We start from the raw sequence: 21424 nt of genomic DNA, 5'->3' as shown, positions 1-21424 counted from the left end.
CTAAAAGTAAAAAAAAACCCTCAAACTTTACAGTGAAAAAAACGGCGACATAGCAACTTTTGAATAACAGAAGTTTTGAGCGAACGTTCGAATGGTTGCGATGAAATAGAAAAGTTTGTCCGATAGCTGGTGGGGCCAAAGTTTGACACATTTGCCCGTCACCTATCGAAGTGCCTTGCGGATCCGTGCCACATTATGGCCCATGTTTCTTAAGCCGTGTTGTTCCAGAAGACACTTTATGGGCCATTCCAGTGAACCGGCTGCGAGGTTTCTTACGCCAGAGCATCACTTAGTAAATATGCCCCTTTTATACCCAAACGAGTAAATGGAACGTGGAAAGGCTGGATTCTGGACTAGTGATTACTTCACTTAGTCAGTTATCCCATCTTTCATAAGACCGCCACCTTACTACAGGAGGTCAGATGACGGTTACTTGTAAACTGAACAGTTTACTTAACCTGCCTTTTACACAGTACACAGGATTACAGGTTCTTTGGTTCAGGTATACCGATTTTACTTGTGATTTAATACTCGTATCCCTCATCCTATGCATCTCCCATTGATGAGCATGGTACACGTGGTTGCCGCCGTATAAAAAATATTAATCATGCGCCATTGCAAGTATCAATAAACGAGTGAATATTGAAAGGGGCGACAAGCTGTCCTGTAACGCGCGTTCCTCTTCCCTCACAGCTTTCATAGGCTCTGCTGCACATCTGCACAAGATGGTAGCAGACTGGGACGGGACAGATGAAGATAGTGACCAGTTGTTTTATACCAAGGCCTTCTTGGACCCTGTAAAAAGGGTAAGTTGGATAGTTAATTGTGTTTTACTGAAGAGCAAAATAGTTCAACCTGAACATGTCATGTTAAAGGAGAACGGGAGGCTCAGTGAGTGAAGACACTGCCTCTGCAAACAAGAACACTGCATTTGAACTTGGGTCAATTTCCAATGTCCGCTCTTCCTCTTCCCTTGTGCAAAGGGCTCAGAAAACAGTGCCACGGAGCGGTAACTGCGTTATTGTATTAGGTAGCTGGTGTAGGGACTGCCCCTCTGCTGGGGGGCGGAGGGGGGAGGGGGGGCGCCTGCAGCGGAGTTTTGTGGAAGATGCTGAAGTGAGTAATGACACAACTGATAACAATGACGCTGAATAAGAAACGGGAACCTGGTTCAATTCCCGGTGTCAGCTCCTTGTCACCTTGGGTAAGTCACTTTATCTCCCTGTGTCTCCGGCACCAAAATCATAGATTGGAAGCTGCCCGGGGCAGGGACCTGCGCCTGTAACATTCCTATGTGCTGCGCACTATACTGTCATTGTGACGCGCTTTGAGTCCTATTGGGAGAAAAAAAACTTTATTTCATAAAGCACATTATAAAAGTCATTTGGAGGAGCAAGTTCTTGCTCTAGCTCTATGGCTCTTGTGAATTAAGTGGTCTCAGACCTGTTTACCAAATAACTCATTTAGCGTCTCTTGTTTTTATAAAGGAGAAGATTAACATCACCTTGGATCACAGATGCCGGATCTTCCAGAACCTCTATGGATCTGTGGGTGAGTAAATCATTCGTCATTTCTTTTGGTAGAGAGAAGCCCAGACACCTGCTTCTGACGCCTCCCCCAATGGGATTACCCTGCTTTCTCCCGGATCTGGGAGAATGGGGAAATCCCCCGGGCATCCCTTTTGATGCTGCCACGGCACCCCAGGGTGCAGGAACCGTGGTTGAGAAACACGCATGCTGTGCATTCACTAACGTAACAATCCTGGTCTATTTTTATGCATTGAAGTTTTTACATGTTTCTTGGTGCGAAACGCATCAGTCACACAACCTGCCCGTCAATCCCAATCCTTAAAATGTCAGGGTAACATTTGGACACGTGTTCCACTGGTACATTTAAATTATTTCCTCATCACTGTTTCACTATCAGGCTGCTACTTTCTTTTCCCAATCACTCGGATATCTGGGCTGAATGAGCGAGACGAGAATTAAAATGGAAAAGAAATGGCAAACAGTACAGACTGCTGCTGTAAAAGAGTAATTAAAAAAATAATAATAAATTAGTAGCTGCTAATCCTGCTTTAAATAACCTAATGGTCAGGGCTCGACAAATGCACTTGCCCGCTCGCCTGGGGCGAGTGCATTTTACTGTTGGCGGGTGGTGTCTCCCGGCATTCTCCTGCATCTACCCCTGCAACTCGCGTGAACATGGCTGAGCGTTGTCAAATGACGTCGCGTAGTGTCCCGTTGTCATGGTAACGCGGCATCATTTGACTCCGCGCAGCCATGTTCAGGCGAGTTGCAGGGGGAGACACGGGAGTTTGAGGGTGAGATGCCGCGCCACCTGCCGCCGGTAAGACTCGACAGTGGGTAAAGTGAGGGGGGTGAAAGAGGGAGGGGGGCTACAGTACGATCATTTTATTTTGGGGGGCGTCGCCAAATGCATATAAAATTTTTATATATCTATGTAGATAACATTTTTTTTAATGCATTTGGCGACCCCCCTCCCACCCCCAAAATAAAATGATCGTACTGTAGCCACTCTATCTCTATCTCTAATTTGTTGAGCCCTCCTAATGGTAATGATACCACATGTGCATCTATATTTAATCCTTGGAGTGCTGGAGGAGGCCAGAGTGCCACGACCCATCCGGCACTCGCAATCATGTGACTGCTCCTTTATTGATGACGGAAGGGGAGGAGTCTTCCCCCTTCCATTCCTCATCAGTGCGGATCCTTTAAGAAAAGAAGATTTTTTTTGGGGAGGGGGGAGAAACGTAGCCACATCATGGGGGCAAACCAGGGTGCCAGAACCCCATGACATTGGTAGCTATGTCGTGGGGCACTCAAGAGGGTTAACGCTTTAGCATGGTATTCCATTCCATGGACCCAACAGATGGGTCTCGTGCTGAGGTTTCAGGCCTTTTAATTTTAATTATTTTTATTATTATTATTTTTTTTACGTGCGGCTGTTTCTATATCGTGAGCACTTTAATGTGGAAACGTTGACTTGACTTGCAGAGGATGTGGTCCTGAAGTTTGAGAACGGAAGAGTAAGAGCCAGAAACGTGATGTACGACACTCTCCCTGTCTTGGTTCATGGCAATGGACCAACCAAGGTAAGTGAAGACTTATTCTACACGCTTAGCTGCGTTTTGATGGTATAGGTAAATGTGTTTATAGGTAAATGTGATTTAATTATAAAAAAGGTGTATAAAGGAACAATCCAAGCGGCCCTTTTCTTTATACACAGGATTGAAGCAGGGGGTCTCTGGAGCTGAACCCCATTAATTTCAGCTCCTGGCGACCCCCATGTTCCCAAAATACGTATTTCCGAAGGGGCTGCCGGTATCTCAGTAAAGTTTAAAGCTCCCGCGTCACGCGGGCCGAAAGAAGCCAGACCCTGATGACGTCACGGCTTCCTATTGGCCCGCAGGGCGCGGGAGCTTTGAAACTCCGCCATTACACGAACCCAGCTAGCTGAGCGGCTACCGGCGCCCCCTATGGAGGGAAGTATCTCGGGAAGTAGGGGGTCCCCGGAGCTCCGGGCACCCCCCCTGCTTCAATCCAATAGATATAAACAAACATTAACTAATAAATACCATGGCCGCTCGGATTGCTACTTTAATAAACATACCACCCATGTTACAGTCACAAAAAAAGTCTATGGTGGATTAAAGAAGATTCCTGGACAAATGAAACATTTGGTGCTATGTACATTAAATACACACTTTGATATATATTACATTGTAGCTGTACATAATTGCTATGTCTTATGTCTACGTGGCCACTCCTATATTACTTTGGTTTGTGAGCACTCGGCAGATAGTAGATCAGGTTGATAAAGGACATATGTCCGAGATCAAGCTGCGTTACATGCAAATTGAGCGAGATGGTCGCCTTAGAATTGGACTGATCCAGAGGAACGATCCTTTTTACTTGAGACTTCCATGTTGAAATATAATGAATAGGTAGATACACTTTGGCTATTCTGTGGGGGGAATGCCATTATTTCTATATTGTAGGGCACCTCTTGGAGCCTCGTAGGTGATGGATTTGTGTGACTTTCCTGACAGCTTCATTTAAACTACTTGGGGAACTACATGCCTCGTGTGTGGACCTTTGAGACGGGTTGCACCATCTGTGACGAAGGTTTGAGGCGTCTGAACGAGGTTAAGGTAAGACGTGTTTCAAAGAGGATAACTCTTATTTACCTAAAGTTTTGGTGCATATTTAGGACAAACCCCTTTCGTCATTCTATAATAAATAAACTGTGTAATACGGCAGGCATAAGCTTGTGCTTATGGGTCCCATGTTAAAATAGATAAGTAGAGAATGACACACTGCTCATTTGCATGTCATTTCCCAGAATCCCTGGCTGTAGTGGAAGCACTGTTTTCTAATGGATAATGGGGGGTGGAAGCAGGGTTGCAGACCTGTCTGAGACATGTGAATGCATCACATATGGTATTTTTATTTACTGTACACTTATTTTCACAAGCAAATTCTAAATGTTGCACTCGACAGCAGAATATAGCGATGATGATTGTCTGATGCTCTGCGCTCACAATACGCGACGACAGATTTTGTACCATGTTGTAAATCTAAACCCACGTTTATATTGGTGTCCTTAACCACTTTGTCCCCATATGTTAAAGCAGTGGCTCCCAATCTTTTAAAACCTGTCCTATCTATCACATTTGTTTTAACTGTGCCCTACCCTACCCCCTCCCATGCGCACACACAGTCCACATTTAAAAGAATAAGGATTGAATGTATTGGTTATTGATGTAATAAAACTGCCCCCCTCCCCCCCGCTCTCTATGTTACCATATGCTGTCCCTTATCTTTGCCACTTTCTGTGTCTCCCTTCCTGTCACAGAATCCCCCTTGCACGCCTCCCGGGTCCCCCCAGGTTGAGAAACGCTGTTGATGTGTTGAATAACTTGACCTTGCTCCTGTTTGCACTGATTGTAGGAGGACTCCTTCCCACTGGTGCTCATCGGTGTCTTCATTGAGCAGCCAACGCCGTTTGTCTCTGAGTTCTTTAAACGACTTACGGACTTGCAGTATCCAAAGAAACGGATCCAGCTTTATATCGCCAACCACGTACGTATAAAGCTGCTGTAGCACCGGCCTAAGGGCAACTCTCCCACTGCGTCTTTACCATTATTCTTATCGGTCACAGGTTTAGAAGCCATAATAAGTCATTGGTTGTCATTCCTTTTAAGGGGGGGGGGATTTTGAAGATTTAACGGTTCTGTGCACTATGACTTAATTTATAAAGATGTTATGTTGGTTTATTATAGGAGCAATTACTGCCATTTTCCTATTATTTTTTAAACATGGGATTGAAGTATGGGGTCTCTCTGGAGCTGAACCCCATTAATTTCAGCTCCAGGGACCCCCATGCTTTCTGAGATGTAGACCTCCAAAGGGGGGAGCCGCTCGGCTAGCAGGGATCACGTAATGGCCGCTTTCCAAAACTCCGGTGCCCTGCGGGCCAATAGGAAGCCGCGACGTCATCGGGTTCCGCTTCCTATTGGTCTCCGTGATGCGGGAGCTTTAAACTTTGCCGAGATACCGGCGCCCCCTTTGGAGGTCTGCATCTCGGGAAGCGGGGGGTCCCCGCAGCGGAAATGAATGGGGTTCATCTCCGGGAAAACCCCGGCTTCAATCCTATGTTTAAAAATTAATGAATTGCTCCTTTTTAATGAACCAAAATATGAGACCTCTTCATAAATTAAATGATAGGCACCGAACCTTTGAATCGTCACAAGGTTTCTTCTTCCATGTGAACCAGCCCCTCACCAAGATGGTATACAATATTCCGTGATATCATTTGTTTAGGAGATAGATGTGAAAAAAAAGCAAAAAATTCAATTCTAGGGCAGGGGTTTATCTAAATGAAGCAGCAATTCCTTATTTTTATGGGTAGGAATATAGTATAGCGTTTGTTTGCACTGAACGGTTTTTCCTATGATTCTGTGACATTCCTCGCGTTGCTGTGTGTGTGTGTGTGTGTTTTGTGAATGGACTTCCTGTTATGTAACCCGGCTTTGTTTACTTTGCCTGCAGGAGGCTTCTCATCGGGTCCTTGTGGAAAAGTTTCTGCAGGATCATGGCACAGAATACCATACAGTGAGGGTTGTGGGGCCAGGTGAGACCTCTAACGCTGCAGATGCACGTAACTCCGCAATGTAAGTTGGAAAGCGCTTTTCAGACACTGCTTTGCTGACACTTTTTATAGATTTATTTGCTCTAGAACAGTGGTTCCCAAGCTTTTTTACAGTGTACCCCCTGCTAGAAAAGATTTGTTGTGCGAACCCCTAATGAATACATCCTATTGCTAACAAAACCGACCGATCCCAGGCAGTATAGTGTCCTGAGTTTATGGGGGGGGACACATAATAGGGCCCCAACTTCACCTCAGTGTGTGCACAGAGCTGGTGCTTGGAAGCTCTGGCAGTAATTGGCAGATACACCACAGTCACACCCACAATGCCTTGCGGCTGTGGATGCAAAGCATTGTGGGGAGTGACTTTAGAAGCTGGTGCTGTAATTGACAGCTTTACTTACCCAGGCTAAGGAGCAGTTTGGGGCCTTGCTAAGTGTACAGGACCAAGACGGGCTCAGGACCCCACCATACTGCTTGGGATATACCATTACATACTTTTGGTGACTAACCCCTTTGAGACACTTCACGAACCCACAGCGGTTTGGGAGCCACCTGCTGGAAATCACTTGACTTAAAAAAAAAAAAGAACCAACATTTTTTTCCCCTGCATTTATTGGCAAAATTATAGTATTCTACCTAGTATTCATTAGTAGCGCTATAGAAGGAGAGCATAATGTGTATAGGACATCATTTATCCTGCACCATAAATGCATGCTAACTTTTTGTCAACTCGTCAAAAGTGCAGTACATTATATTTTGACTTATAAAAAAATCTATTTCATTTTATAACGTCTACTCCATCTCTCTATTTCTCCTTCAATTTTGTAAGTCGCCTTCTATTATATCTGTAATAGGAGCTGTGTAATCACATTTCTGCTTCTTGTTCTCCTATAATCCTCGGAGCAGGGAATGAATCCCTCCTGCGGTGTGCCCTTGCGTGACCTTGTCACAGACTGACGACTAATATTTCTTTCTAGGGACCTGTGCCGGCAGAATCAGGAGTGCGAATATTATTTCAGCCTCGATGCTCACGTAGTGCTGAGAAATTCCAGCGCTCTTCGGACCTTCATAGAACAAAACAAGTATGTTGTGACGTTTCATGCTTGGGAAGGATTAGGTGGTGAGATGCAGATTGACAATACTGCTGAGCTGAGCCCATTTCTCCATTCTGTTCCCAGGTCCATAATCGCTCCCCTGGTCAGCCGCCTTGAAAACTTATGGTCAAACTTTTGGGGTGCTTTGAATTCGGATGGGTTTTACGCTCGGTCTGAGGACTATATAGACATTGTTCAACAACGGAGAATGTGAGTGGGTTGGTTTAATAAATACACTTTAAATTATTTATAATAAAAAAAATGCATTATTTATAATAATTTGTTTCTATGGTAAGTTTACTGGACGTTCCCAGAGATGGTAGAATGAAATCAAACGGCTCTGAAATGGATTCACAAGAACAGTCAATCCTTTGACGTAGTCCTGTCCATGAAAAACAGAACTTTAAAGCAGAAATGTGCCCGATTTCTTAATGGGGAATCACCCAGAGCTGACCCGCCCTATATTTTTAGCTCCGGGGACACTATGGCTCCAAAAAATACTTAGTTTTGCTTGTCTATGCTTTCTGGATATTCAAAGATAGTGTCATTTTCTCTCCCACCCCATTGACATTGCGCCTTCTTACTTTCCCGCGCTACTGAAGCCGATTTGGCAGCCATTTTCATTTTCCAAGTGGGAGCAAAAATGCCTTAAGCTGGAAGGGTAAGAGTTTTGGGAACTGGAGGGTCCCCCAGAGCCAACAATTGTGCAGGTCGGCTTTTCAGGGTCCTCTATATTGAATGTGGAAAATAAGAGTAGGTGGGATTGCTGATTTACACTTCAAAGTATTTTTAGATAACATTTTACATTGCCGTGGTAAACAAATGCTTTGGAGCGGTTTAGGTTTCTGCAGAGGCGTGACTGTGTGTTTTTGCCCCTGGGCAAGTTGCTCCAACAGGAGGAAGAAATCTGTACAGAGCTGTTTTTCATGCAGACTTTAAACCATTGTTATCCAACCTTTTTTGGTTAGGAACCCTAAGTGACATTCTGAGTAACCCCCAACCCTCTCTAATAGCGCGTCTGGGATCAGATGCATTGTAAGGAACCCCAACCCTCTCTAATAGCGCGTCTGCGATCAGATGCATTGTAAGGAGCCCCAACCCTCTCTAATAGCGCGTCTGCGATCAGATGCATTGTAAGGAGCCCCAACCCTCTCTAATAGCGAGTCTGAGATCAGATGCATTGTAAGGAACTCCAACTCTCTCTAATAGCGTGTCTGAGATCAGATGCACTGTAAACTCTTCTGTCTTTGATGCAATTTTCAAATGACCAGAAAATTGCAGCGAACGCTTTAGGATGGCCCGGGGAACACAAGGGTTCTTAGGAAACCTGGTTGAAAAACACTGCTTTTAAACAGTGTTTATTTGAGGAGCTGTTTTATCATGAGCTTCTTAGAGAAGGTTCTCAAAGTCCAATCGTGTCACTACTTGCTTGCAATTATGAAATTCACTGAGCAGGCATTTGAATGTAGGTGTTTAGTTATATATTTTTTGGAATAAAACACACAGTTCAAAAAAATCAATATGTGGGGGGGGGGGAAGCTAGAGGTAAAATCAGACACTCATAGGTACAGTATGGTGAAATAATCATTATACATGGAAGAAGAAAAAACCCGTGCAGGAATAGCTGCAGCTCTATAGTGGATGATATTTTCACTTATGTCAGACCGCAGAAAATAATGTTGTGTTTACTGAACTGTCTTATTGTTAAATGTTGAAAGTCTCACCGCGTAAACTGTTTTTGACACATGCACATGGCCGCATCGTCCTAATGTTTTGTTCAAGAACAGCAGCCAAGAGTTTGACTATTTCTTGTGTCTGTTTAGTTTTCTTTGGTTCACCTTTTATTTATTAAATTAGAACTGCATTAGTTTTATTAGTTTCAACACCTTGGTATGAATCATCCAAATGATCATTTCTATACAAGGATGAGACTGAAAACCCAATCTGATATATATATATATGTTTTATATACGCCAATTTGTGCACACGTGCTATCAACGTTACAACGTGTACAGAATAGTCATGTGAGATGATCCTAAGTTGCTGCTGATGTGGCCCTGTTTCTCTGCCCTTTGTAGCGGGGTCTGGAACGTCCCGTATATCTCCAGTGTGTACTTGGTGAAAGGCAGCGTTCTGAGGACGGAGCTGGTCCAGGTTGATGTTTATCACAGTGGCACGTTGGATCCAGACATGGCTTTCTGCCAGAATGTCCGCAAACAGGTCTGTGTGGGAACACACTGTGGGAGGGGGGTGTTTAAGGCCTCGTTCAGGGTGCTGGCTTCGGAGGGAGGACGTGCTGACGTGCGTGCGGCCGTGGGATACAATGTATTTAAAGTGAACTGTGGTTGTCAGGGTAGCAGCTGCCCTGTCTCCGAAGTAGGGAGTTGATGCTGGCTACAGTTTCAATAAACAAAAAATTCGTTTTTTGAAGCTGCAGCAGCGTCACTGGGACCTCGGCAGCCAATGAAATCATTCTTGAGAATGATTTCAAGACTGCAACTTGGATCCCTAAGCTGCCGTCTGTAGCCCCGCCCCCTCCCCCTCTGTAGCCCCGCCTCCTCAACTCCTGAAAAAGTCTGCTGGGGAGGATGAACTCACATTGCCCAGCAGACTGCCGCCCTCCCTCCCGAACGCCCGCCCTCCAACTCCTGCCTCTGGCACCCTGAACCAGGCCTAATGCAGCACTGCAGCCTTATCCCATCATATGAGGAGCTATCCACTTAAAAAAAAGGGGGCCTCAAATTATCGCTTCACAACCATCATTTTGAGGGCCCATATTTACCAGACAGTGCTACTCAATAAGACCTTTCCCAGCGCTGGGAAGGCACCTTATGGCCCATTCTCTATGGCTGGAAGGTGTCTCCGCATGCGGCAGTTGTCTTCTGGTTAGTAAATATGGCTTTATATATTAAAATGTGGACGTTTTTGTTTCACCCTTTTTCATTGCGCTATAAAAAAAAACAATAAATCGCCTCATTTATCTTATTCCTTAACTGTCTTAAAAACATACCACTTGCCTTGCACGCGTGTGAACATGGCATATAATGGCCTATTGGTGCAGCCTGTCCTCTGTGGCAGGATCCCCTCAAAACTGGAATAGCAAGGTGTTTGGACACAAACATCATATAAAGGTCAACTCGGATCATTTCTTGGTGAAACGAGACCAGGGTGCAAACAGGCCCTTCACGTGTGTAGGTGCAATGGGTAATGACACCTGAAGAAGGACTGTTTGTACCCCTGAAACGTTGGGCATGTGGTCTCCTTTCACCAGCGACTGGTCCGAGTAGACCTTTATATTGTGTCTCTACCCTCTTCCTTTTTCTATTCAAACTCTGTCTTAAAGGGGAGAGAGGATGCAGATGTGTCTGGGGAGAGAGGATGCAGATGTGTCTGGGGAGAGAGGATGCAGATGTGTCGGGGGAGAGAGGATGCAGATGCGTCGGGGGAGAGAGGATGCAGATGCGTCGGGGGAGAGAGGATGCAGATGTGTCGGGGGAGAGAGGATGCAGATGTGTCGGGGAGAGAGGATGCAGATGTGTCGAGGGAGAGAGGATGCAGATGTGTCGGGGGAGAGAGGATGCAGATGTGTCGGGGGAGAGAGGATGCAGATGTGTCGGGGGAGAGAGGATGCAGATGTGTCGGTAGAGAGGATGCAGATGTGTCGGGGGAGAGAGGATGCAGATGTGTCGGGGGAGAGAAGATGCAGATGTGTCGGGGGGGAGACGATGCAGATGTGTCGGGGGGGAGACGATGCAGATGTGTCGGGGGAGAGACGATGCAGATGTGTCGGGGGAGAGACGATGCAGATGTGTCGGGGGAGAGAGGATGCAGATGTGTCGGGGGAGAGAGGATGCAGATGTGTCGGGGGAGAGAGGATGCAGATGTGTCGGGGGAGAGAGGATGCAGATGTGTCGGGGGAGAGAGGATGCAGATGTGTCGGGGGAGAGAGGATGCAGATGTGTCGGGGGAGAGAGGATGCAGATGTGTCGGGGGAGAGAGGATGCAGATGTGTCGGGGGAGAGAGGATACAGATGTGTCGGGGGAGAGAGGATACAGATGTGTCGGGGGAGAGAGGATACAGATGTGTCGGGGGGGAGAGGATACAGATGTGTCGGGGGGGAGAGGATACAGATGTGTCGGGGGACATGTTATGTAGAATTCACAGCATAGATTCCAGCAGAAGCATTTGCTCTTAACTTCGGGCCTTGTATTTGTACAATCAGATTGATTTAGAAGTATATATTAGTAGTTAGACTTTATTCAGATAGGATGTTCACTACATTTCGGTGACTCCCATAATGCTGCTGTCACCTGCTTGACACAGTTGCTGTCATTTTATTTATAGTATGGGACATGTCACTGGGCTTTGCCAGGAAAGGCAAAGAGAAAGTCGCTATGTTCAAAGGGACACTTGGTATATGACGTTGCTTTTCACACGATGTGAAGGCTGCATCCTCTTTTTTTACTCTTGACAGGATTGCCCCGTTCAGTGTGACCCATGCACATACAGCAGTGTCATTCTGGACGTGTGCACACGACCCCTGCAAACTCAGAACCCAAACCCATCACACCGTATATATATTTGTGTCAAAAAGGAGCGATACTGGGATTGTGACCTCGTCCATACAAGAAAAGACAAAAAGCCCTAACGCTACATCCAATTACCGTATTTCCTCGATTGTAAGACGCAGTTTTTTTCCCTTTTTCACATGGCTGAAATAGGTCTGCGTCTTACAATCGATGTACTGGGGAAAAAAACCACAGCCAGGGGGCGCTGCTGTAGATGCCTGCAGGGTTTTCTGTGTGCAGCAAACATGTCTGCGATCACGGCCCCCCTCCTCCCCCTCGTGCAGAGAGAGATGCTGGAGATGCCGGACGGGTCTTAGCATAACAGCATAGTTGCGATCACCTCTCCCCTCCATGCAGAGAGATCATGGCAGCCCCCCCCCCTCCCCTCCGTGCAGAGAGATCATGGCAGCCCCCCCCCTCCCCTCCGTGCAGAGAGATCATGGCAGCCCCCCCCCCCTCCCCTCCGTAAAGAGAGATCATGGCAGCCCCCCCCCCCTCCCCTCCGTGCAGAGAGATCATGGCAGCCCCCCCCCCCTCCCCTCCGTGCAGAGAGATCATGGCAGCCCCCCCCCCCCCTCCCCTCCGTGCAGAGAGATCATGGCAGCCCCCCCCCCCCCCCCTCCCCTCCGTGCAGAGAGATCATGGCAGCCCCCCCCCCCCTCCCCTCCGTGCAGAGAGATCATGGCAGCCCCCCCCCCCCCTCCCCTCCGTGCAGAGAGATCATGGCAGCCCCCCCCCCCACCCCCTCCATGAGGCGCAGAGAGTTGAGTGGAGATCCCGGGGACAGGGGTATGTCTTCACAGCAGCCGCCCTCCCCCCTGTCAAATCTCTGTGTGAGCTGCACGTGCAGAAGGAGATCTGTGTGTGTGTGTGTGTGTGTGTGTATCTCTGTGTGTGTGTATCTCTGTGTGTGTGTATCTCTGTGTGTGTGTATCTCTGTGTGTGTGTATCTCTGTGTGTGTGTGTGTGTATCTCTGTGTGTGTGTGTGTGTGTGTGTGTGTATCTCTGTATCTGTGTGTGTGTGTGTGTGTGTATCTCTGTGTGTGTGTATCTCTGTGTGTGTGTGTGTGTGTGTGTGTATCTCTGTGTGTATCTCTGTGTGTATCTCTGTGTGTGTGTGTGTGTGTATCTCTGTGTGTGTATCTCTGTATCTCTGTGTGTATCTCTGTGTGTGTGTGTGTGTGTGTGTGTGTGTGTATCTCTGTGTGTGTATCTCTGTATCTCTGTGTCTGTCTGTCTCTCTTTGTGTCTGTCTGTCTCTCTGTGTGTCCTTCCATTCTCTCCCTCTCCCCTTCCCTCCTATCACTCTCCCCCTTCCCTCCTATCACTCTCCCCCCCTTCCCTTCTATCCCTCTCCACCCCTTCCCTCCTATCCCTCTCCCACCCCTTCCCTCCTATCCCTCTCCTATCCCTCTCCCACCCCTTCCCTCCTATCCCTCTCCCCCCTTCCCTCCTATCCCTCTCCCCCCTTCCCTCCTATCCCTCTCCCCCCCTTCCCTCCTATCCTTCTCCCCCCCTTCCCTCCTATCCCTCTCCCCCCCTTCCCTCCTATCCCTCTCCCCCTTCCCTCCTATCCCTCTCCACCCCTTCCCTCCTATCCCTCTCCCACCCCTTCCCTCCTATCCCTCTCCCACCCCTTCCCTCCTATCCCTCTCCCCCCCTTCCCTCCTATCCCTCTCCCCCCTTCCCTCCTATCCCTCTCCCCCCCTTCCCTCCTATCCTTCTCCCCCCCTTCCCTTCTATCCCTCTCCACCCCTTCCCTCCTATCCCTCTCCCACCCCTTCCCTCCTATCCCTCTCCCACCCCTTCCCTCCTATCCCTCTCCCACCCCTTCCCTCCTATCCCTCTCCCCCCCTTCCCTCCTATCCCTCTCCCCCCTTCCCTCCTATCCCTCTCCCCCCTTCCCTCCTATCCTTCTCCCCCCCTTCCCTCCTATCCCTCTCCCCCCTTCCCTCCTATCCCTCTCCCCCTTCCCTCCTATCCCTCTCCTCCCCTTCCCTCCTATCCCTCTCCCACCCCTTCCCTCCTATCCCTCTCCCACCCCTTCCCTCCTATCCCTCTCCCCCTTCCCTCCTATCCCTCTCCCCCCTTCCCTCCTATCCTTCTCCCCCCCTTCCCTCCTATCCCTCTCCCCCCCTTCCCTCCTATCCTTCTCCCCCCCTTCCCTCCTATCCCTCTCCCCCCCTTCCCTCCTAATGCTCTCCCCCCCTTCCCTCCTATCCCTCTCCCCCTTCCCTCCTATCCCTCTCCCCCTTCACTCCTATCCCTCTCCCCCTTCACTCCTATCCCTCTTCCCCCCCTTCCCTCCTATCCCTCTCCCCCTTCCCCCCTCCTATCCCTCTCTCCCCTTCCCCCCTCCTATCCCTCTCTCCCCTTCCCCCCTCCTATCCCTCTCTCCCCTTCCCCCCTCCTATCCCTCACCCCTCCCCCTCCTATCCTTCTCCCCTCTCTCCTATCCCTCTCCTCCCTATTCCTCCCCCCTCCTATCCCTCTCCCCTCTCTCCTATCCCTCTCCTCCCTATCCCTCTCCCCTCCTCCCCCCTCCTAGCCCTCTCCCCTCCTCCCCCCTCCTATCCCTTTCCCCTCCTCCCCCCTCCTATCCTTCTCCCCCCTCCTATCCGTCTCCCCTCTCTTTTATCCCTCTCCTCCCCCCCTCCTTTTCTCTCTCCTCCCTTCTCTCCCCCCCTTCTCTCCATTCTCCCCCTCTCCCTCTCTCCCTCTCCCTCTCTCTCTCTCCCCCCCAGAAACAAATGCTGCACATTTAATATAGTGTTTTTTCCCCCAATTTTTTTTTTATAAAATCAAGGGTGCGTCTTAGAACCGATGGTGCCTTAGAATCGAGGAAATAGGGTATATAGTTAAATATGTATCTGTTTTTCTTTTCTTCTCATAAGTGAGTAATTTAGTTTAATTCTTTGGCCCAATCATGTTCAGCCTGTAACCCTGACAAGGTCTCCCTATAGGGGAGCAGGGGCAGTGGTGCTGGGAAAAGCAGAAGAGGGAATAATTTGGCATAGTTTGCAAGCTTAAAATGCTTTAGCCAAATAATGTAACTAAATGACCCGCACTTATGAGAAGACCGACCAGTATTTAGTTATAGAGTTTGTTATATGTGATGTAGCATTCAGCCTTTTTTATTCTGAATGTGATTTACTTGTTATCACACTTTGTACATTTCTGACCTGACTATGTTTCTCTCTCTTCCTCGCAGGGGATCTTCATGTTCGTGACAAACAGGCAGATATTTGGCCACATCCTTTCCCTGGACAATTACCAAACAACTCATCTCCACAATGACCTCTGGCAGATTTCCAGCAACATAGAGGTGAGATATTGTATGTGTGTGTGGGGGGGGGGAGGGGGTTGGGGGGGATGGGCGGGGTGGGGGGTTACCGGATGACTACTGCTTGCTGGGCAGTGATCCTATGAGTGGATACGGTCATACAAAGTATCAATAATTTACAAGAACTGTGCATGTAGGTTACAGAATCAGTCCCTTTCAGTTCTTTTAAAGCCACAATTACTTCTGTTGACGCCACTTTTCTGGGAGGGGGGTGTTAGGGAGGGAGTTCTCTGGATCACTGTAATCCTAGTGCCCAACTGCAATGCCCGGATACTATTCTGGAGAAGTGATAATGCAGGTCCACAGCGCCATAACGATCCAGTGCTGCTTGAACATTCCTATTTGCTGATCTGTTAGTGAGTGTGGTTTAATAGTGTAAGATCTGCAGACAGCCCAGTGTGGTTTAATAGTGTAAGATCTGCAGAAAGCCCAGTGTGGTTTAATAGTGTAAGATCTGCAGACAGCCCAGTGTGGTTTAATAGTGTAAGATCTGCAGACAGCCCAGTGTGGTTTAATAGTGTAAGATCTGCAGACAGCCCAGTGTGGTTTAATAGTGTAAGATCTGCAGACAGCCCAGTGTGGTTTAATAGTGTAAGGTCTGCAGACAGCCCAGTGTGGTTTAATAGTGTAAGATCTGCAGAAAGCCCAGTGTGGTTTAATAGTGTAAGATCTGCAGACAGCCCAGTGTGGTTTAATAGTGTAAGATCTGCAGACAGCTCAGTGTGGTTTAATAGTGTAAGATCTGCAGAAAGCCCAGTGTGGTTTAATAGTGTAAGATCTGCAGACAGCCCAGTGTGCTTTAATAGTGTAAGATCTGCAGACAGCCCAGTGTGGTTTAATAGTGTAAGGTCTGCAGAAAGCCCAGTGTGGTTTAATAGTGTAAGATCTGCAGAAAGCCCAGTGTGGTTTAATAGTGTAAGATCTGCAGAAAGCCCAGTGTGGTTTAATAGTGTAAGATCTGCAGAAAGCCCAGTGTGGTTTAATAGTGTAAGATCTGCAGACAGCTCAGTGTGGTTTAATAGTGTAAGATCTGCAGACAGCCCAGTGTGGTTTAATAGTGTAAGATCTGCAGACAGCCCAGTGTGGTTTAATAGTGTAAGATCTGCAGAAAGCCCAGTGTGGTTTAATAGTGTAAGATCTGCAGAAAGCCCAGTGTGGTTTATAGTGTAAGGTCTGCAGACAGCCCAGTGTGGTTTAATAGTGTAAGATCTGCAGAAAGCCCAGTGTGGTTTAATAGTGTAAGATCTGCAGACAGCCCAGTGTGGTTTAATAGTGTAAGATCTGCAGACAGCCCAGTGTGGTTTAATAGTGTAAGATCTGCAGACAGCCCAGTGTGGTTTAATAGTGTAAGATCTGCAGACAGCCCAGTGTGGTTTAATAGTGTAAGATCTGCAGACAGCCCAGTGTGGTTTAATAGTGTAAGATCTGCAGACAGCCCAGTGTGGTTTAATAGTGTAAGATCTGCAGACAGCCCAGTGTGGTTTAATAGTGTAAGATCTGCAGACAGCTCAGTGTGGTTTAATAGTGTAAGATCTGCAGACAGCCCAGTGTGGTTTAATAGTGTAAGATCTGCAGACAGCTCAGTGTGGTTTAATAGTGTAAGATCTGCAGACAGTTCGTGTGGTTTAATAGTGTAAGATCTGCAGAAAGCCCAGTGTGGTTTAATAGTGTAAGATCTGCAGACAGCCCAGTGTGGTTTAATAGTGTAAGATCTGCAGACAGTTCGGTGTGGTTTAATAGTGTAAGATCTGCAGACAGCCCAGTGTGGTTTAATAGTGTAAGATCTGCAGACAGCCCAGTGTGGTTTAATAGTGTAAGATCTGCAGACAGCCCAGTGTGGATTAATAGTGTAAGATCTGCAGAAAGCCCAGTGTGGTTTAATAGTGTAAGGTCTGCAGACAGCCCAGTGTGGTTTAATAGTGTAAGATCTGCAGACAGCCCAGTGTGGTTTAATCGTGTAAGATCTGCAGACAGCCCAGTGTGGTTTAATAGTGTAAGATCTGCAGACAGCCCAGTGTGGTTTAATGGTGTAAGATCTGCAGACAGCCCAGTGTGGTTTAATAGTGTAAGATCTGCAGACAGTCCAGTGTGGTTTAATAGTGTAAGATCTGCAGACAGCCCAGTGTGGTTTAATAGTGTAAGATCTGCAGAAAGCCCAGTGTGGTTTAATAGTGTAAGATCTGCAGAAAGCCCAGTGTGGTTTAATAGTGTAAGGTCTGCACACAGCCCAGTGTGGTTTAATAGTGTAAGATCTGCAGAAAGCCCAGTGTGGTTTAATAGTGTAAGGTCTGCACACAGCCCAGTGTGGTTTAATAGTGTAAGATCTGCAGAAAGCCCAGTGTGGTTTAATAGTGTAAGGTCTGCACACAGCCCAGTGTGGTTTAATAGTGTAAGATCTGCAGAAAGCCCAGTGTGGTTTAATAGTGTAAGGTCTGCACACAGCCCAGTGTGGTTTAATAGTGTAAGATCTGCAGAAAGCCCAGTGTGGTTTAATAGTGTAAGATCTGCAGACAGCCCAGTGTGGATCATTGTATTGTATTGTATGTCTTTATTTATATAGCGCCATTAATGTACATAGCGCTTCACAGCAGTAATACATGTGGTAATCCAATAAATAACAGATAATATAAATAACAGATCATGGGAATAAGTGCTTTAGACATTAAGGAAGAGGAGTCCCTGCTCCGAGGAGCTTACAGTCTAATTGGTAGGTAGGGAGAACGTACAGAGACAGTAGGAGGGAGTTCTGGTAAGTGCATCTGCAGGGGGCCAAGCTTTATGTGCCATGTGTTCAGAATAGCCACAGTCCTATTCATATGCTTCTTTAAGCAAGTGTGTCTTAAGGTGGGTCTTAAAGGTGGATAGAGAGGGTGCTAGTCGGGTACTGAGGGGAAGGGCATTCCAGAGGTGACGGGCAGTCAATGAAAAAGGTTTAAGGCGGGAGAGGGCTTTAGATACAAAGGGGGTAGAAAGAAGACATCCTTGAGAATAACGCAAGAGTCTGGATGGTGCATAACGAGAAATTAGGGCTGAGATGTAAGGAGGGGCAGAAGAGTGTAAAGCTTTAAAAGTGAGGAGAAGAATGGAGTGTGAGATGCGGGATTTGATCGGAAGCCAGGAGAGGGATTTCATGAGGGGAGATGCTGAGACAGATCTAGGAAAGAGTAGAGTGATTCTGGCAGCAGCGTTTAGGATAGATTGTAGGGGAGACAGGTGAGAGGCAGGAAGGCCGGACAGCAGGAGGTTACAGTAATCAAGACGGGAGAGAATGAGGGCCTGAGTCAGAGTTTTAGCAGTCGAGCAACAGAGGAAAGGGCGTATCTTTGTTATATTGCGGAGGAAAAAGCGACAGGTTTTAGAAATGTTTTGAATGTGAGGGGCAAATGTGAGAGAGGAGTCGAGTGTGACCCCAAGGCAGCGTGCTTGGGCTACTGGGTGAATGATCGTAGTTCCAACAGTAATGTGGAAGGAGGTAGTAGGGCCAGGTTTGGGAGGAAGTATGAGGAGCTCTGTTTTAGCCATGTTGAGTTTAAGGCGGCGGAGGGCCATCCAGGATGATATAGCAGAGAGACATTCAGAAACTTTGGTTTGTACAGTAGGTGTAAGGTCGGGTGTTGAGAAATATATTTGTGTGTCGTCAGCATAGAGGTGATAATTAAACCCAAAAGATGTTATTAGGTCACCTAGAGAGAGTGTATACAGAGAAAAGAGAAGAGGTCCCAGGACAGAGCCCTGGGGTACCCCCACAGAGAGATCAATAGAGGAGGAGGAGGTATTAGCAGAAGAGACACTGAAAGTACGATGGGAGAGGTAGGATGAGATCCAGGATAGAGCTTTGTTCCGAATGCCAAGAGTATGGAGAATGTGAAGGAGAAGAGGGTGGTCCACGGTGTCAAATGCTGCAGAGAGGTCGAGTAATATGAGCAGAGTGTAATGACCTCTGTCTTTGGCAGCATGGAGGTCGTCAGTTATTTTAGTGAGGGCTGTTTCCGTGGAGTGAGCAGTACGGAAGCCAGATTGTAGAGGGTCTAGGAGAGAATAGGTGTTGAGAAAATGGAGCAAGCGAGCGAATACAAGACGTTCAAGGAGTTTAGAGGCAAAAGGCAGGAGGGAGACAGGCCGATAGTTAGAAAGACAGGTAGGGTCAAGCTTGCTGTTTTTGAGTAATGGTATGACTGTTGCATGTTTGAAGGAGGATGGAAAGGTTCCAGAGCAGAGGGAGGAGTTAAAAATGTGCGTGAGCGTAGGGACTATAGTAGGAGCAAGAGGTTTTAGGAGATGGGAGGGAATGGGGTCAAGAGGGCAAGTGGTAGAGGGAGAAGAGGCGATCAACAGCGACACATCCTCCTCTGAGACAGTGGAAAAAGAGTCAAGGAAGGCAGGAGGAGAGTTAGGAAGAGGTGTAGGATGGGAGGAAGAAACAGAGGGATGTTCTGACGTATGGATTCCACCTTTTCCTTAAAATAGTCAGCAAAGTCCTGAGCGGAGATGGAGGAAGGAGAGGCAGCGGAGGGTGGTTTGAGTAGAGTATCAAAGACAGAGAACAGTCGGCGTGGGTTAGACTTGTGCATGTTGATTAGTGAAGAAAAGTAGGCTTGTTTAGCTTGCGAGAGGGCAGAGTTGAAACAGGATAGCATAAATTTGTAGTGAAGGAAGTCTGCGAGAGTATGAGATTTCCTCCAGAGGCGTTCAGAGGAACGAGTGGAGGAACGCAGCATGCGCGTGTGGGAATTTAGCCAGGGTCTAGGGTTAAAAGGGCGAGTGCGGCAGAGAGAAAGCGGGGCATGTAGATCAAGAGAGGAGGACAAGGCAGAGTTGTAGTTCCTGACCAGTTTGTCAGGGTCTGTAGCAGATCTGAGAGAGGAGAGGGAGGAGTGTAACGTGGACTCAAAGTCAGGTAAGTGAATAGAGCGCAGGTTTCTGCAGAACCGGGGTGTAGATGGAGGTGGAGAAGTTGAGAAGCGAGATAGAGAGAATGAGATGAGGTGATGGTCAGAGAGAGGAAAAGGGGAAATGGAGAAATCAGAGAGAGAGAAATTTTTAGTGAAAACCAGGTCTAAGTAGTGGCCATCCTTGTGGGTGCTGGCTGCAGTCCACTGTTGAAGGCCAAAAGAAGAGGTTAGAGAAAGAAAGCGGGAAGCCCAAGGGAGAGAGGGGTCATCAATGTGGCAATTGAAGTCTGTTAACCTGGAGTTGGTGAACCGGAATAATTCAACAAGACGTCTTCTGACATCTTACAAGAAGGCTGCTGGGCGGCTTTCTGTCCTGTATAATAGTAATCACGTAGATCCTGTTTTCAGTTGGCTTTCTGATAGCTTCCAGTCAGGGGGCCATTTTAAATTCCCAAAATGGAATCTTGAATATTCCCTACATACACCAAGTGGCTTCTCTGGTAAAATAGCTAATGCTATCTTCTAGAGTGTAATCCTTTTGCTGCCGGGTGAAACTGCAATTCTTTCATGATTACTGAGAAGGGCAGACTTCTTTTCTCCTTATCTTGCAGACAATCATTAAATAACATGCTTGTATTATTCCTCTCACTATATCCTGTTATTTTCCCCACAGGACTGGAAGGAGAAATATCTACATCCAAATTACACTGCCGTCCTAAAAGGCAAATCCATTGAAATGGTAAGGTTTGTTAGGACGGCTATTCCAGGGTGAATATGCTACACGCGAGTAAATGTGTTTGTATAAGCATCTGTGATAGTGGTCTAGGGCTCTCATTGTAAAAACCCACATAGTGCCACTTGCTCATCACCCTGGTGAAGTCACATTATCACCCTGAAGTGTGCTGGCATTGTGCGTGTGTGCGTGTGTGCGTGTGTGCGTGTGTGCGTGTGTGCGTGTGTGCGCGCGTGCGTGTGTGTGTGTGTGTTGCTACATACATGAGATCTTTAGCAAAATAATCCTTGCAGTTGGATCCTAACCTTCCACTCGGGTAAATTGGTTTCCCCAACTAGGATTCTGCCAATAACTTTGCTACCGCAGACTATGCGGTGTGTTTGAGCATCGGTGACCTATTTTAGATTTGGTGCAAACCATTTTGCATACTGTATGCATTCCATGTGAAATGACACCATATCTACTTGTGATTTTATAATCTTCATATACAAAGGTGTCAGTTAGTGGTGCTACTGTGTCCAAGTCTGCGTCCAAGCACCGTAAAATGCCTCTCGTTAATACCCTATACATGTTCAATACGATGCGATAGTATATGCTCTTCCGCACAGAAAGAAGTGG

The 21424-nt window shown here is 47.3% G+C and overlaps 1 protein-coding gene across 1 annotated transcript in view; it reads left to right on the top strand.

The window, feature by feature from the left end:
- The window catches only part of PLOD1 (procollagen-lysine,2-oxoglutarate 5-dioxygenase 1), a 44002-nt gene that overhangs the window by 11147 nt on the left and 11431 nt on the right, over nucleotides 1-21424 (top strand). The window contains exons 5-15 of the mRNA XM_075606519.1: nucleotides 694-806; nucleotides 1488-1551; nucleotides 3018-3115; nucleotides 4073-4174; nucleotides 4974-5105; nucleotides 6075-6196; nucleotides 7152-7256; nucleotides 7353-7478; nucleotides 9347-9488; nucleotides 15050-15163; nucleotides 20747-20812. Of these exons, the coding sequence (XP_075462634.1) occupies nucleotides 694-806; nucleotides 1488-1551; nucleotides 3018-3115; nucleotides 4073-4174; nucleotides 4974-5105; nucleotides 6075-6196; nucleotides 7152-7256; nucleotides 7353-7478; nucleotides 9347-9488; nucleotides 15050-15163; nucleotides 20747-20812 (1184 nt within the window). The remainder of the gene's footprint in view (nucleotides 1-693; nucleotides 807-1487; nucleotides 1552-3017; nucleotides 3116-4072; nucleotides 4175-4973; nucleotides 5106-6074; nucleotides 6197-7151; nucleotides 7257-7352; nucleotides 7479-9346; nucleotides 9489-15049; nucleotides 15164-20746; nucleotides 20813-21424) is intronic.

The sequence above is a fragment of the Ascaphus truei genome, chromosome 6, assembly GCF_040206685.1.
Source record: "Ascaphus truei isolate aAscTru1 chromosome 6, aAscTru1.hap1, whole genome shotgun sequence".
Taxonomy (NCBI): Eukaryota; Metazoa; Chordata; class Amphibia; order Anura; family Ascaphidae; genus Ascaphus; species Ascaphus truei.
This window is presented reverse-complemented; position numbering and strand designations above follow the sequence as displayed.